Here is a 16,813-nt window from a genome sequence, read left to right as displayed (position 1 = left end):
AATCAAATCCAGTGGCGCGAGCGCCAGGGGGGCGGGGCCGTGTTCTGCATTCGGCCTCTATGGATGCCGAATGCTGGACTCGGGAGCGCAGCCGCAAGGTAACCCCCTCGGGGAAGTGCTTCTCTAAGGGGGCTATCAGATGTGTGAGAGCTGCCGAGGGACCCCAGAAGAGCAGGTTCAAGGCCACTCTGTGCAAAATGTGCTGAACAGTGGAGGTAAGTATATGTTTTTTTTTTTGTTTTTTTACCATTAATTATACATGTGTAAACAAAACCTATGAAGGGAGCTAAAACAAGTATTGTAAAATAATGAAGCATATTTCATACATGCTGCTCTTCACAAATTTTTGCAGTTATGAGTAGTGACACTGGGAAAATTATGCAGGTCCTGTAAAAAAATAAAAAAAATAACAATCTTCCCATACCGGGAGTCGAACCCGGGCCGCCTGGGTGAAAACCAGGAATCCTAACCGCTAGACCATATGGGAGACATGAATTGTCGTCAGTCTGAGTACTGAAAGTGTCTGTACTATGTGATAGTAAAATTGTATATATTTTATCTTTTGTCATTTGCGATTGAAAGGAAGATAGTGAGCTCACTCTGGCAAACAGTCTGTGTACAGACACTAAGCAGGAAATGGTACTGCGAGGTCTAAAGCTGCTTTATTCATCTGACTCCTCCTCCAGCCCTGACAGCAGCATGTGGTGAACATAAAACCTAACTAGAAAATCAGATTGTTCTCAGTCCATGTAAAAAAAAAAAAAAAACAACTACATGTAAAGAATCACAATGTCTAATAAAGTAATAGACTCTATAAGAGATAAAGGAAGGAATGTTCATTGGCAATAGAGAAAAAAAAAAATTCCTTCGAGCCGGAATTGAACCAGCGACCTAAGGATTGCTATTAACACTCTACAGTCCTCCGCTCTACCAGCTGAGCTATCGAAGGATTAACAATACACTAAAATTTACAAGAGCTCACCAGAGTAATTAGTATGTACAATACAGGACAGGAAACAATTTAGTACCATTTCTGGATTCATAGGATGAAGATTATAGGTTCATCTGATTTTAAAGACAACAGATATGAAAGGGACAAGTAAAAATACATTCACACCAGGTGTATTGAAATGCATTGATCAATATAGGCTCAACACACGGTTACATATGTAGCGCTACCCCAGCCGCTTAAGTATGTTTGTTGCATATTTTGCCTCTCAACCCCAATAACGGTCTCTGCCCCCTCTTGGCACACCTGACAATAGTGTAAGTGCAAGGACCAATTACAAACACACACGCAATGATAAAACACAGAAACTGTCTTTACTGCAATATTTCTGTGGGTAACAGTAACAAACAGTAATAATATATATTCAATTAATGCAACTGGAGAGCAATAACCGAGATTAAGAACAATATAGCTCAGTACTATATTCAGGCTGCTTTCAGGGGATTCCAGACCTTAGAATAACCCCAAGAGCAGAGGCAAACACATCAATTCCAATGAATAAAAATGTGGTAGACTGTACCAGTTTGGTTACCTTTACTCAGGTTGGCTTTATGAGTCCAGGCAGGAGGAGACTGACCTTCTTTATGTCTGGACTCTCTCTTCTGTCCCCTGACACCACAGGCTCAACTTCAAACACTGTACTCAAATCGCTATTTAATGGCTTAATTGCCCAGATAAACTGTCCCACACACCCACTGCATATACAGAGCCCTGAGTATGTGTGTGCCCATATGGTAATATTAGCTTTAGTGCTTTTGAAAAAAGATGAGACTTTGTATCTTCAGCTAGCCGCTCTTGGTGGTGCACCTAAACTCCTGAAAAGCAGGGCCAAAAAAGACAACTGGCCCCACTAATTTAATGGGGATTGGGAATTATACTCTGCCCAATTAACTAACAACTAGCTTCCTGACACTTATAGTTAACAATACATGGGTACTCACAGCACACAGGTTCCATCCATAATGCTTCAGCACCTTCACACTCTTCATCAGCAAGGTCCTTTTTCACACTCACTTTGAGATCACTTTTCACATAGAGACAGATACCCCCACCTTTCCGTTTTACCCTGTAGCTAAGATTCAGTAATACCAATTAAATCTTAGTTGTCTTCCTACACCAAAGCTTCCAATGGTGCAATTTTTTCTTTACATAATTGTATAGATTTTCTGAATAGATTATCATCCTTTCTAAAAAGAAGGCAGGTAATCCAATGTTTCCATCACCACCTGTGTATCTCCCCATGTCTGCTGGCAGGATGATAACGTTTGGATTCCTACTAAGTGATGTGAAATAAATGTTGAAATAAATATTGCCCAGGTAGATATGGACCATATACATATTAACTTGTCTATTCCTATAGTTAGCTAGTCTGTAAAAACTCTGATAATGTTACTGTTGATAGTACAATGATATTAGGTTAGCCATGAAAACACACTGGTTAGTAAAACAATGTCTTATTTTTGTCCCAAGAAAATAAGAAATGCTAACATAAAAAACACTAAAGGAAAGTATTACAAAGCATAAAACAAAAGAACAATGATACTTAATGCAAGGCAGTCCTCTAGATATTGTCTCGTCAGCTGGGCTCAAAATGGTAAAAGAGAGAGTCATGCGGCAAGAGAGCCATCAGGCAAGCGAGCTAAAGGCGGAAAATGGATGGTTTCCCTTCTGTGTGCACTTTTAGGCCGGGTTCACACCGCTGCGATGCGGGAACGCCGTGAATCCGTGGCGTTTTCCCGCATCGCACACCTCCCGCCGGCAGTTCACACTGCCCTATGCGGACGGCTGGGAGTGTCAATGATATGTTAATGACACCCCCAGATCCGTCCGCATATCGCAGTGTGAACCCCCATGCAATCCGATTCTGTTGCGGACCAAAAAAAGGGTCCCGTGCGAGTTTGCTGCGGGAGCGATGCGAATTCAGCCATACTATCTGTATGGCTGTACTCGCATCGCTACGGAGATCGGATGTGATTTGCGGTGCGAATCACATCCGGATCTCCCCTCGCAGCAGTGTGAACCCAGCCTTAAACTCCAATCATACACTGTCCAGACGACGTCATATATGACGAAACGGACGTAGGGTGGTCTCGACCTGCTTGACGCTATCACGTGACATTTGGACGTTCGCTTTGCCGGCCGGCATTTAACGCTGATTTGACCTTTTATGTTTGTGAGTATGTTTTCTACGATTTAATAAAAGATTTTATTTACGGCTTTACGCTATGGGAGTTTCTATCTACATTTTATGAATGATCCAATCGTATGGAAAGATGAGATGCTGTCCTGGTGTGATGACCCTTTGAGATTCCTGATTATATATGCCTATTTGTTTTGGGATTTGGTAAGCGCGCATTCTTACTATTAATCAGCACGGTGGTGGTGAAGGAAGCTTTTCACTGTACCTGCACTGAATTTCCTTTGGAGAAATATTTCGGTTTGTTGGACTGCCACCTTTATAATCTATATTTTTCTATGGGTGTATACGCATAGGACACGCGTATTTGTATCCCTAAAAGAACTGTCGTTTACACACTTTCTTTGAGCACTCTATATATTATTTGTGGTATTATATCCACGAATAGGAAAAAGGGAGGGGGGGGCAGGGGATTTTTTAACGGTACATTAATTAAAGAGACAAAGATTTCTTAAAAAAGAATTCATAGCTTTAATGTTGGAAATATGTTAAAATTATTTTGGAGAAACCAAAATAGCAAAAATATAATAGCAAATACACATTTTATACAAAAAGTTACATGACACAAGATATAGGGGATCCTGAAATTGTTAGTTGCTGAGAATGATCATATATCCTCCCGACATGTTTCGCGTTTTTGCTTCTTCAGGGGAGTATGCAACTAACATGAACATAAACATAAAGAGAGGTTTAAGAATACAGAAAATACAATTATGCCATACAATTAGATACACATAAATTTCAGAACATTAGGTATGAAATTGGTCTCAATTTGCTCAGTCCAAATGCTTACCCAGATATAATCATTTCCTGCATCGCAACCCACAGGCCAACAGATGGTGAAATAGATGACAAGAATTAGGTGACAGGATCAAATGCTAAAAACAACCCAGCCTCATGCAGGGCATAGATGGAGGTAGACAAGCGCTACAAGGATCAAAAACAAAATCCAGAGATAAATACCAAGTATGACAAGTCCAGCACAGGTATTAAAAAATGTTAGTTTGTAACAAAGTGGGTAAGTAAATATCAATCCCTAAATTATAAAAGGGAATTGGGGCTGAGAAACATGCCTCCATAGTAGGATATGAGATGCTTATTATCAGAGGGATGGAACAATTGATTTTAATTAAGCCTAATTAGTATAAGGGTTGAAAGAAGTGGCTACTGGGGGTATACTACAAAAATACTGTTAAAGAGAGTAGAAGGAATAAGAATTATTTTTACCTGCAGTTAGAATCAGAGATGAAAGAGTTAATTCCATATGATGGTATTGGTGCAATACAAATGCAACAAGTTACAAAAAAGGAATCAATTGATTCATTATGATGTTTTATAAGTTGCAGAGTGCAGCGATATGCTGCCACTGCCAGGCTGAACCTACAAGTAAATAAAAAGAAGGATGACTAAATATAGGTATAGAAAGATGAGAGGCGGTATTATAACAGTATAAAATTCAGCTAAAGAAATATATTTACCAAGAGGAAAAGTTAGCGTGGCGGTAGTATCTGTGCTGAACCTGCGCTACAGATGAAATGACAGCGCTGCCTATTTATATCCCCCATCCATCGAGCCGGCGTCTGACGTCACCGGCTCGATGCGGACAGCCATAGGTGGAAGCAGTGAGCATGTGCAGAGCCTTTCAAGTCGGCATTTGAACTACCAACCCCATAATGCCTCAGTGCTGACACGAGGTTAATTTGGACAAATGCTGATGGAGATGGGGCTAAGCTGACTCTCCGCCCTTGAAGGGGGCGGGAAGACACAAGTCAGCATAGAGGGCAGAAGAAACGACGATTATCATGGCTTTTAACCCTAGAGGGGATTACATGCTCCCTGCCACCTCAAATCGGGCGCCGCCTGGGGATAATACCCAGCTGCGCCCTTGGGTGTCCATATGCCCTTGCATACTTGGAGCAAGGGAAGATAAAAAGCAGAGTATCAAGTCCAAATCAAAAAATATATGGCTTTGGATTGCGGTGCAGGGAAGGAGGGAGAAAGCAAAGCTCCTCAATGTGGGTGGGACTCATAGAGAGCAACAGAGATCCCAAGTGTGCAAACCATGAAACCCACCTTGGGCCAAGCAAAGCGAGACATTAGACGGTATATATTACCGGTACAGCGTTAATAATAATTGATAATGACATTAATTGATGTACAGAGATATTTTTTTGATATAACATAAACATAAAAAGAAAATAAAATAAAATAAAATATTTTGTTGAAAACAAAAAGACAAAAAGAAAAAGAAAAACCAATGACTTGGGGAGGGGGTAGGAGGAAAGGAAGGAAAAGGGAAAAAGATGAACAAAAAGGGGAAAAGGGGGATGTCACCTCTCTCTCTTCATGCCAGGTTCCACGGGGGCTCACAGCTAAGGTAGGAGGGTTCATGAAACAAACAAACAGAGATTAGCTATAGAAAGGATCTGTAGCTTATATTTTCATTGAAACCAGGGTATTTAGTGGCTTTTAGAATAAAGATCCACTTAGCTTCAGTTTGTAAGAGAAGCTTGTCCACTGAGCCACCTCTTGAGTTTAGAGGTATATGGGCCAGGGCTGAGAAACGTATCCAGTTGGGGTCAAAGGCATGATAGGTGCCTATGTGCCTACTTATGGCTGTGGTGATTTTTTTATTAAGAATAGGTTTGATGTGGTCTTTTATGCGGATAGAAAATAGTCTTTTAGTTTTACCTACGTAAAATCCTCCACAACGGCATTGGGCCAAATATACAACGCCTGGAGTGGAGCATGTAACGTGAAATTTCGAAACAAAATGGTTGCCGTTTGGCAATCTGATCTTTTGAGAGTTATGTATATAGGGACACATGTCACATTGCCCGCATGCATAGGTACCTGGATATTTGGATTTAGTATCACCTGAGGAGTCCTGAAAGTGACTTCTAACTAAGCTGTCCTTGAGTGATTGAGGTCTCATATAGGTGATTGATGGTGCATCATTTATGTACTGATTAACAATAGGATCAGCTTTTAAAAGAGGCCAAAACTTATTGATTATAGCACGGAACGAATGATGTTGGTTAGAGTATTTGGTAATGATACGTACTTTGTTATCAAAATTTTTTTGTTTATTGGAGAAGAGAAGGGAAGTCCTATCTTTATTTTTTACTCTATTATATGATTTTTTCAGAGATACATGACTGTATCCACGTGCTCTGAGTCTATTGTATAAGTCATTGGCTGCAATCTTAAAGTCAGAGTCAGTACTGCAATTGCGTTTGGCCCTTAGATACTGGCTGTAGGGGATGCTCTTTAGGAGAGGTTTTGGGTGAAAGCTTGTCGCATGCAAGACCGTATTGCCAGCAGTAGGCTTTCTGTATAAGGCAGAATAAACATGTCCAGTGGCATCAATTTTAATAGTTAAGTCCAAAAATTCAATGGAGTTTTGGCTGTAATTCAACGTAAACTTTAAATTGAATGGATTCACAGAAAGTAAATTGAAAAAGAGCAACAAATCTGATTCTGATCCTGACCAAAAAAATAAAATATCATCAATGTACCTGTACCAGGCTGTGATGTTACTTAGAAAAGGGACGAGGTCTTCACGCGCGAAGGTATCTTTTTCCCACCCCCCCAGGTACAGGTTGGCATACGATGGGGCACATTTAGTCCCCATCGCAACCCCCTGCACCTGGAGGTAGTGGGATTGGTTAAATTGGAATACGTTGTGCTTTAAAATAAAATCCAATAGCTTCATAACAAATTCATTATAAGCGAAGAAATTTGAGCCTCTTTCTTGCAAATAGGAGCGTATTATTTGTAAACCTTTGGTATGTGGTATAGCATTATACAAACATTCCACGTCGATGGAAACCAACCATGACTGTGCCGGTAGGCTGATACCCTCGAGTATCTTTAGAAGATCGATGGTATCCTTTACATAAGAAAAAAGGGAAATGACGTGCGGTGTAAGGTGTTTATCTACAAGGCTACTTGCATTTTCTGTCAAACTATCACAGCTGGAAATGATGGGACGTCCCGGAGGATCAGTTAGAGATTTGTGCACCTTCGGGAGGGCATAGAAAGTAGCAACTTTTGGATCTTTAGAATTTAAAAAGTTCCATGTGCCTTTGTCTATAGTACCAGATTTGTATGCATTAAAGATTATCGAACGATATTGTGTGTCAAAATGAGAGATTAAAGACACAGAAATTGGTCGATACCAGTCAGAGTTTTGAAGAATCTTATTACACATATTGAGATATTGTGAAGTATTCATAATTACGATGTTTCCACCTTTATCCGCGGGTTTTATGACTATATTGGGATTAGTTTTGAGTTGTTTTAATGCCTTTAATTGATTATGCGTTAGATTATGTTTGTTGGTCAATGGAAAATGCGTTTGTTCGATTGCCTGGCAAACTTGTTGGGTAAATGCCCAAATATTTGGATTTGTATTTAGGAGTGGGAAGTTTGTTGACTTAGGTTTAAACATTTCTAAAGGGGGAAAAGAAACTGACTGTACCGATAAACCAGTGGAAGAGATGGTTATCTCATCATCAGGAGGTACTTGGCCCTCTTCCCATAGATCCATCAAATTGGAGAGGGCTTGTTGATCAGCACTATTTACCTCATTGGTGAGTTTCAATGTATTTATTTGTACAGTAGGTTGCTTGGGCTTATGAAAAAGGGTTCTAAATATCAGTTTTCGTGCAAATAAATGTATATCCTTTATCAGAGAGAATTTGTCCGAGCTTGAATCAGGGCAGAAGGTCAGTCCTAGTTTCAGAACATCGAGTTCATGACTCGTGAGCACATAAGACGATAAGTTGACTATAGATAATTCATTCCCTGAATTGAGTTCTGGGTAGGTAGGAGAAGATTGGGTTAGGTATTGGGTGGTTGAGGGGAATCTTTCCCTAAAAAAATAGGGGCGATTCGGAGGTCCGCCGGTAGGGGAGCACCACTAGGTGAAATGATGATGTCATTAGTGTTGGTGATGGGTAGGGATGATGTCAAAGGGGCTGATTTTGTGAAGGAAGACGTGAGAGTGGTAGACATAGAAGTGTTACTGGAGGTGGAAATGGACAAGGATGTGTTAATGGGGGTGGGAGTGATGAGAGGTGGGGGTGGTGGTGGGTGATGGAACATCATTAAGGGACGAACAGGGACTTGGTTGGAAATAGGATGAGTTCGAGGTGGTAAAGGGGTACTGAGGTGTTGGTTGGGTGCTGCCATAGCGGCGCCCTCCAAATCGCTTTTTCTCCTCTTTGGGAGTCTGTCTCCCGATAAATCACGATAAATTGTGGAATGATTGGATGGAAAGGAGGTTGATGAAGCACTCGATCTAGTTTCATCATCATTATAATCCCTCCTGTTAGAGGGGCGTGATGCTCTAAAGAACTTATTTTTATTTTTACCATCTGTTGGCCATTTGTATGCCGAACCGTTCGAGTAGGAATTACTATCACGTGTAAGTTTATTTTGTTTTAAACGTATTATCTCTAAGGTATAATTTTCAATGTGTTTGGATAATTCAGATTCCTTGCGTTTAAATTTAGAAGTGGAGGTTATTTTAGCATATTCATCGTACCATTTTTTAATGGAATTATCTATCAGGTCGATATCATGCGAATATTGGATGGCTAATAAAGTCATCATTGCAATCGAACACGTTTGTAGGTTTTCTTCCCATTTTTGCTTGATGAGATTGTCAATTTTGTTTAGATTGGGGAAAATTTGTATTCTAAGGCCAAAAGGCACGATTTGTTGATCAATGTATTTGTGAAAAAACTTTCTGTGCCAAAAAATTCTAACCTTACGTTCCAAGAGGCGTTGCAAATATTGCAAAGCAAGGTCAAGATCCTTATCCGATGGTTCACTATTCTTTTGAAGGTCAGAAGCTTTGTTCATTAGGCCCTCCCAGGCCTCGCCGCTGAAAGCCGCCATGGACCCGGGAGAGAGAGAGAAGGAAATAAAGGGAGAAAGGAAAATTGGGGAAGGAAAAGGGGGAGAGGAAAAATACAATATTATTGATTAGTAAAGATAAATGCAAAAAATACAAAAGAACAAAAAGATTTTGTTCTTATAAAACATCATAATGAATCAATTGATTCCTTTTTTGTAACTTGTTGCATTTGTATTGCACCAATACCATCATATGGAATTAACTCTTTCATCTCTGATTCTAACTGCAGGTAAAAATAATTCTTATTCCTTCTACTCTCTTTAACAGTATTTTTGTAGTATACCCCCAGTAGCCACTTCTTTCAACCCTTATACTAATTAGGCTTAATTAAAATCAATTGTTCCATCCCTCTGATAATAAGCATCTCATATCCTACTATGGAGGCATGTTTCTCAGCCCCAATTCCCTTTTATAATTTAGGGATTGATATTTACTTACCCACTTTGTTACAAACTAACATTTTTTAATACCTGTGCTGGACTTGTCATACTTGGTATTTATCTCTGGATTTTGTTTTTGATCTTTGTAGCGCTTGTCTACCTCCATCTATGCCCTGCATGAGGCTGGGTTGTTTTTAGCATTTGATCCTGTCACCTAATTCTTGTCATCTATTTCACCATCTGTTGGCCTGTGGGTTGCGATGCAGGAAATGATTATATCTGGGTAAGCATTTGGACTGAGCAAATTGAGACCAATTTCATACCTAATGTTCTGAAATTTATGTGTATCTAATTGTATGGCATAATTGTATTTTCTGTATTCTTAAACCTCTCTTTATGTTTATGTTCATGTTAGTTGCATACTCCCCTGAAGAAGCAAAAACGCGAAACATGTCGGGAGGATATATGATCATTCTCAGCAACTAACAATTTCAGGATCCCCTATATCTTGTGTCATGTAACTTTTTGTATAAAATGTGTATTTGCTATTATATTTTTGCTATTTTGGTTTCTCCAAAATAATTTTAACATATTTCCAACATTAAAGCTATGAATTCTTTTTTAAGAAATCTTTGTCTCTTTAATTAATGTACCGTTAAAAAATCCCCTGCCCCCCCTCCCTTTTTCCTATTCGTGGATATAATATTTATAGAATTATTGGGGGATGAGGTACCTTTAACAGTAATGTGTCTCTGGGATAGTGTGGACCAACTTATTTCTATTGTACTCATGCGTTTTAATACGCTTTTTGTCCTTAGGCCCACCTCCCTGTGACACGGCAACTTTCTGTAATGATGATAAAAAAATCTTTTTGTTCTTTTGTATTTTTTGCATTTATCTTTACTAATCAATAATATTGTATTTTTCCTCTCCCCCTTTTCCTTCCCCAATTTTCCTTTCTCCCTTTATTTCCTTCTCTCTCTCTCCCGGGTCCATGGCGGCTTTCAGCGGCGAGGCCTGGGAGGGCCTAATGAACAAAGCTTCTGACCTTCAAAAGAATAGTGAACCATCGGATAAGGATCTTGACCTTGCTTTGCAATATTTGCAACGCCTCTTGGAACGTAAGGTTAGAATTTTTTGGCACAGAAAGTTTTTTCACAAATACATTGATCAACAAATCGTGCCTTTTGGCCTTAGAATACAAATTTTCCCCAATCTAAACAAAATTGACAATCTCATCAAGCAAAAATGGGAAGAAAACCTACAAACATGTTCGATTGCAATGATGACTTTATTAGCCATCCAATATTCGCATGATATCGACCTGATAGATAATTCCATTAAAAAATGGTACGATGAATATGCTAAAATAACCTCCACTTCTAAATTTAAACGCAAGGAATCTGAATTATCCAAACACATTGAAAATTATACCTTAGAGATAATACGTTTAAAACAAAATAAACTTACACGTGATAGTAATTCCTACTCGAACGGTTCGGCATACAAATGGCCAACAGATGGTAAAAATAAAAATAAGTTCTTTAGAGCATCACGCCCCTCTAACAGGAGGGATTATAATGATGATGAAACTAGATCGAGTGCTTCATCAACCTCCTTTCCATCCAATCATTCCACAATTTATCGTGATTTATCGGGAGACAGACTCCCAAAGAGGAGAAAAAGCGATTTGGAGGGCGCCGCTATGGCAGCACCCAACCAACACCTCAGTACCCCTTTACCACCTCGAACTCATCCTATTTCCAACCAAGTCCCTGTTCGTCCCTTAATGATGTTCCATCACCCACCACCACCCCCACCTCTCATCACTCCCACCCCCATTAACACATCCTTGTCCATTTCCACCTCCAGTAACACTTCTATGTCTACCACTCTCACGTCTTCCTTCACAAAATCAGCCCCTTTGACATCATCCCTACCCATCACCAACACTAATGACATCATCATTTCACCTAGTGGTGCTCCCCTACCGGCGGACCTCCGAATCGCCCCTATTTTTTTTAGGGAAAGATTCCCCTCAACCACCCAATACCTAACCCAATCTTCTCCTACCTACCCAGAACTCAATTCAGGGAATGAATTATCTATAGTCAACTTATCGTCTTATGTGCTCACGAGTCATGAACTCGATGTTCTGAAACTAGGACTGACCTTCTGCCCTGATTCAAGCTCGGACAAATTCTCTCTGATAAAGGATATACATTTATTTGCACGAAAACTGATATTTAGAACCCTTTTTCATAAGCCCAAGCAACCTACTGTACAAATAAATACATTGAAACTCACCAATGAGGTAAATAGTGCTGATCAACAAGCCCTCTCCAATTTGATGGATCTATGGGAAGAGGGCCAAGTACCTCCTGATGATGAGATAACCATCTCTTCCACTGGTTTATCGGTACAGTCAGTTTCTTTTCCCCCTTTAGAAATGTTTAAACCTAAGTCAACAAACTTCCCACTCCTAAATACAAATCCAAATATTTGGGCATTTACCCAACAAGTTTGCCAGGCAATCGAACAAACGCATTTTCCATTGACCAACAAACATAATCTAACGCATAATCAATTAAAGGCATTAAAACAACTCAAAACTAATCCCAATATAGTCATAAAACCCGCGGATAAAGGTGGAAACATCGTAATTATGAATACTTCACAATATCTCAATATGTGTAATAAGATTCTTCAAAACTCTGACTGGTATCGACCAATTTCTGTGTCTTTAATCTCTCATTTTGACACACAATATCGTTCGATAATCTTTAATGCATACAAATCTGGTACTATAGACAAAGGCACATGGAACTTTTTAAATTCTAAAGATCCAAAAGTTGCTACTTTCTATGCCCTCCCGAAGGTGCACAAATCTCTAACTGATCCTCCGGGACGTCCCATCATTTCCAGCTGTGATAGTTTGACAGAAAATGCAAGTAGCCTTGTAGATAAACACCTTACACCGCACGTCATTTCCCTTTTTTCTTATGTAAAGGATACCATCGATCTTCTAAAGATACTCGAGGGTATCAGCCTACCGGCACAGTCATGGTTGGTTTCCATCGACGTGGAATGTTTGTATAATGCTATACCACATACCAAAGGTTTACAAATAATACGCTCCTATTTGCAAGAAAGAGGCTCAAATTTCTTCGCTTATAATGAATTTGTTATGAAGCTATTGGATTTTATTTTAAAGCACAACGTATTCCAATTTAACCAATCCCACTACCTCCAGGTGCAGGGGGTTGCGATGGGGACTAAATGTGCCCCATCGTATGCCAACCTGTACCTGGGGGGGTGGGAAAAAGATACCTTCGCGCGTGAAGACCTCGTCCCTTTTCTAAGTAACATCACAGCCTGGTACAGGTACATTGATGATATTTTATTTTTTTGGTCAGGATCAGAATCAGATTTGTTGCTCTTTTTCAATTTACTTTCTGTGAATCCATTCAATTTAAAGTTTACGTTGAATTACAGCCAAAACTCCATTGAATTTTTGGACTTAACTATTAAAATTGATGCCACTGGACATGTTTATTCTGCCTTATACAGAAAGCCTACTGCTGGCAATACGGTCTTGCATGCGACAAGCTTTCACCCAAAACCTCTCCTAAAGAGCATCCCCTACAGCCAGTATCTAAGGGCCAAACGCAATTGCAGTACTGACTCTGACTTTAAGATTGCAGCCAATGACTTATACAATAGACTCAGAGCACGTGGATACAGTCATGTATCTCTGAAAAAATCATATAATAGAGTAAAAAATAAAGATAGGACTTCCCTTCTCTTCTCCAATAAACAAAAAAATTTTGATAACAAAGTACGTATCATTACCAAATACTCTAACCAACATCATTCGTTCCGTGCTATAATCAATAAGTTTTGGCCTCTTTTAAAAGCTGATCCTATTGTTAATCAGTACATAAATGATGCACCATCAATCACCTATATGAGACCTCAATCACTCAAGGACAGCTTAGTTAGAAGTCACTTTCAGGACTCCTCAGGTGATACTAAATCCAAATATCCAGGTACCTATGCATGCGGGCAATGTGACATGTGTCCCTATAAACATAACTCTCAAAAGATCAGATTGCCAAACGGCAACCATTTTGTTTCGAAATTTCACGTTACATGCTCCACTCCAGGCGTTGTATATTTGGCCCAATGCCGTTGTGGAGGATTTTACGTAGGTAAAACTAAAAGACTATTTTCTATCCGCATAAAAGACCACATCAAACCTATTCTTAATAAAAAAATCACCACAGCCATAAGTAGGCACATAGGCACCTATCATGCCTTTGACCCCAACTGGATACGTTTCTCAGCCCTGGCCCATATACCTCTAAACTCAAGAGGTGGCTCAGTGGACAAGCTTCTCTTACAAACTGAAGCTAAGTGGATCTTTATTCTAAAAGCCACTAAATACCCTGGTTTCAATGAAAATATAAGCTACAGATCCTTTCTATAGCTAATCTCTGTTTGTTTGTTTCATGAACCCTCCTACCTTAGCTGTGAGCCCCCGTGGAACCTGGCATGAAGAGAGAGAGGTGACATCCCCCTTTTCCCCTTTTTGTTCATCTTTTTCCCTTTTCCTTCCTTTCCTCCTACCCCCTCCCCAAGTCATTGGTTTTTCTTTTTCTTTTTGTCTTTTTGTTTTCAACAAAATATTTTATTTTATTTTATTTTCTTTTTATGTTTATGTTATATCAAAAAAATATCTCTGTACATCAATTAATGTCATTATCAATTATTATTAACGCTGTACCGGTAATATATACCGTCTAATGTCTCGCTTTGCTTGGCCCAAGGTGGGTTTCATGGTTTGCACACTTGGGATCTCTGTTGCTCTCTATGAGTCCCACCCACATTGAGGAGCTTTGCTTTCTCCCTCCTTCCCTGCACCGCAATCCAAAGCCATATATTTTTTGATTTGGACTTGATACTCTGCTTTTTATCTTCCCTTGCTCCAAGTATGCAAGGGCATATGGACACCCAAGGGCGCAGCTGGGTATTATCCCCAGGCGGCGCCCGATTTGAGGTGGCAGGGAGCATGTAATCCCCTCTAGGGTTAAAAGCCATGATAATCGTCGTTTCTTCTGCCCTCTATGCTGACTTGTGTCTTCCCGCCCCCTTCAAGGGCGGAGAGTCAGCTTAGCCCCATCTCCATCAGCATTTGTCCAAATTAACCTCGTGTCAGCACTGAGGCATTATGGGGTTGGTAGTTCAAATGCCGACTTGAAAGGCTCTGCACATGCTCACTGCTTCCACCTATGGCTGTCCGCATCGAGCCGGTGACGTCAGACGCCGGCTCGATGGATGGGGGATATAAATAGGCAGCGCTGTCATTTCATCTGTAGCGCAGGTTCAGCACAGATACTACCGCCACGCTAACTTTTCCTCTTGGTAAATATATTTCTTTAGCTGAATTTTATACTGTTATAATACCGCCTCTCATCTTTCTATACCTATATTTAGTCATCCTTCTTTTTATTTACTTGTAGGTTCAGCCTGGCAGTGGCAGCATATCGCTGCACTCTGCAACTTATAAAACATCATAATGAATCAATTGATTCCTTTTTTGTAACTTGTTGCATTTGTATTGCACCAATACCATCATATGGAATTAACTCTTTCATCTCTGATTCTAACTGCAGGTAAAAATAATTCTTATTCCTTCTACTCTCTTTAACAGTATTTTTGTAGTATACCCCCAGTAGCCACTTCTTTCAACCCTTATACTAATTAGGCTTAATTAAAATCAATTGTTCCATCCCTCTGATAATAAGCATCTCATATCCTACTATGGAGGCATGTTTCTCAGCCCCAATTCCCTTTTATAATTTAGGGATTGATATTTACTTACCCACTTTGTTACAAACTAACATTTTTTAATACCTGTGCTGGACTTGTCATACTTGGTATTTATCTCTGGATTTTGTTTTTGATCTTTGTAGCGCTTGTCTACCTCCATCTATGCCCTGCATGAGGCTGGGTTGTTTTTAGCATTTGATCCTGTCACCTAATTCTTGTCATCTATTTCACCATCTGTTGGCCTGTGGGTTGCGATGCAGGAAATGATTATATCTGGGTAAGCATTTGGACTGAGCAAATTGAGACCAATTTCATACCTAATGTTCTGAAATTTATGTGTATCTAATTGTATGGCATAATTGTATTTTCTGTATTCTTAAACCTCTCTTTATGTTTATGTTCATGTTAGTTGCATACTCCCCTGAAGAAGCAAAAACGCGAAACATGTCGGGAGGATATATGATCATTCTCAGCAACTAACAATTTCAGGATCCCCTATATCTTGTGTCATGTAACTTTTTGTATAAAATGTGTATTTGCTATTATATTTTTGCTATTTTGGTTTCTCCAAAATAATTTTAACATATTTCCAACATTAAAGCTATGAATTCTTTTTTAAGAAATCTTTGTCTCTTTAATTAATGTACCGTTAAAAAATCCCCTGCCCCCCCCTCCCTTTTTCCTATTCGTGGATATAATATTTATAGAATTATTGGGGGATGAGGTACCTTTAACAGTAATGTGTCTCTGGGATAGTGTGGACCAACTTATTTCTATTATTTGTGGTGTCTTTTATGGTTTGTATATTTAGTGCACTATGTTTTTCAATGAATTTTATTGATCGCATGAATTTATTTATATTTATTTCAACAGAATTTTTCTATTTATTTATTTGTTTAAATTTAATTGCTCATATTGTGTATGAATTTATTTTCACTGGATCTTAAGGGCCGGTTCACACTACAGGCGAGGCGAGGCGACTCCGACTTGCCTCGCCGCGACCTGCCGCGGCGATTTGCAAATGACTTCTGTATAGAAGTCAATGCAAGTCGCCCCGAGGTCGCCCAAAAGTAGTACAGGAACCTTTTTTCTGAGTCGGAGCGACTCGAGTCGCTCCTCTCAGAACGGTTCCATTGTACAGAACGGGGGCGACTTGCGAGAGCGAGGCGAGTCGTGTCGCCTCGCATCGCCCGCTGTGTGAACCGGCTCTAATTGTCCATAGTGTACACACAGTAATTTCTGTTCACATGTTACGTTTATTATTATTACTATTTTTTGTTTGTAATTTTTAGATGTTAGTTGTTTTTCACTAGGATTTGGTATATGAGAGAGCGCGGTTACAATTTTTTCGTTTATATGTTTTATGGGTGTGTATCACATCATATTAATCGCTGCTTTTAGGTATTCGGATTAATTTTTTATTTTAAATTTTTTTAGCGCAGTATTTCCCCTTGTTTTTTATACACCGT

General features: G+C 39.5%; 1 protein-coding gene, 2 long non-coding RNA genes and 1 other non-coding gene across 4 annotated transcripts; 2 read left to right on the top strand and 2 right to left on the bottom strand.

Moving 5' to 3' along the window:
- Positions 1 to 863: 863 nt before the first annotated feature.
- Positions 864 to 949, bottom strand: TRNAY-GUA (transfer RNA tyrosine (anticodon GUA)). Its single transcript is given in 2 exon segments — positions 864 to 899; positions 913 to 949. It is a non-coding gene; the product is annotated as a tRNA-Tyr (tRNA).
- A 2,704-nt stretch (positions 950 to 3,653) lies between these two features.
- Positions 3,654 to 9,116, bottom strand: LOC143989087 (uncharacterized). The gene is made up of 4 exons (XM_077489099.1): positions 4,685 to 9,116; positions 4,434 to 4,586; positions 4,000 to 4,133; positions 3,654 to 3,867 (listed from the first exon to the last, which is right to left on the bottom strand). The coding sequence occupies exon 1, from the start codon at positions 9,111 to 9,113 to the stop codon at positions 8,052 to 8,054; it is 1,062 nt and encodes a 353-aa protein (XP_077345225.1). The 5' UTR covers positions 9,114 to 9,116; the 3' UTR covers positions 3,654 to 3,867; positions 4,000 to 4,133; positions 4,434 to 4,586; positions 4,685 to 8,051.
- Positions 9,117 to 9,249: 133 nt separating this feature from the next.
- Positions 9,250 to 10,141, top strand: LOC143989086 (uncharacterized). Its single transcript, XR_013276969.1, has 3 exons — positions 9,250 to 9,361; positions 9,662 to 9,795; positions 9,928 to 10,141. It is a non-coding gene; the product is annotated as an uncharacterized LOC143989086 (long non-coding RNA).
- Positions 10,142 to 14,168: 4,027 nt separating this feature from the next.
- On the top strand, positions 14,169 to 15,967 carry LOC143989085 (uncharacterized). The gene is made up of 4 exons (XR_013276968.1): positions 14,169 to 14,936; positions 15,035 to 15,187; positions 15,488 to 15,621; positions 15,754 to 15,967. It is a non-coding gene; the product is annotated as an uncharacterized LOC143989085 (long non-coding RNA).
- The last annotated feature ends 846 nt before the right edge of the window (positions 15,968 to 16,813 follow it).

This window comes from Lithobates pipiens, unplaced genomic scaffold (genome assembly GCF_037356315.1).
Source record: "Lithobates pipiens isolate NorthernLeopardFrog02 unplaced genomic scaffold, aLitPip1_a1.2 Scaffold_18, whole genome shotgun sequence".
In the NCBI taxonomy this organism is placed as follows: Eukaryota; Metazoa; Chordata; class Amphibia; order Anura; family Ranidae; genus Lithobates; species Lithobates pipiens.
This window is presented reverse-complemented; position numbering and strand designations above follow the sequence as displayed.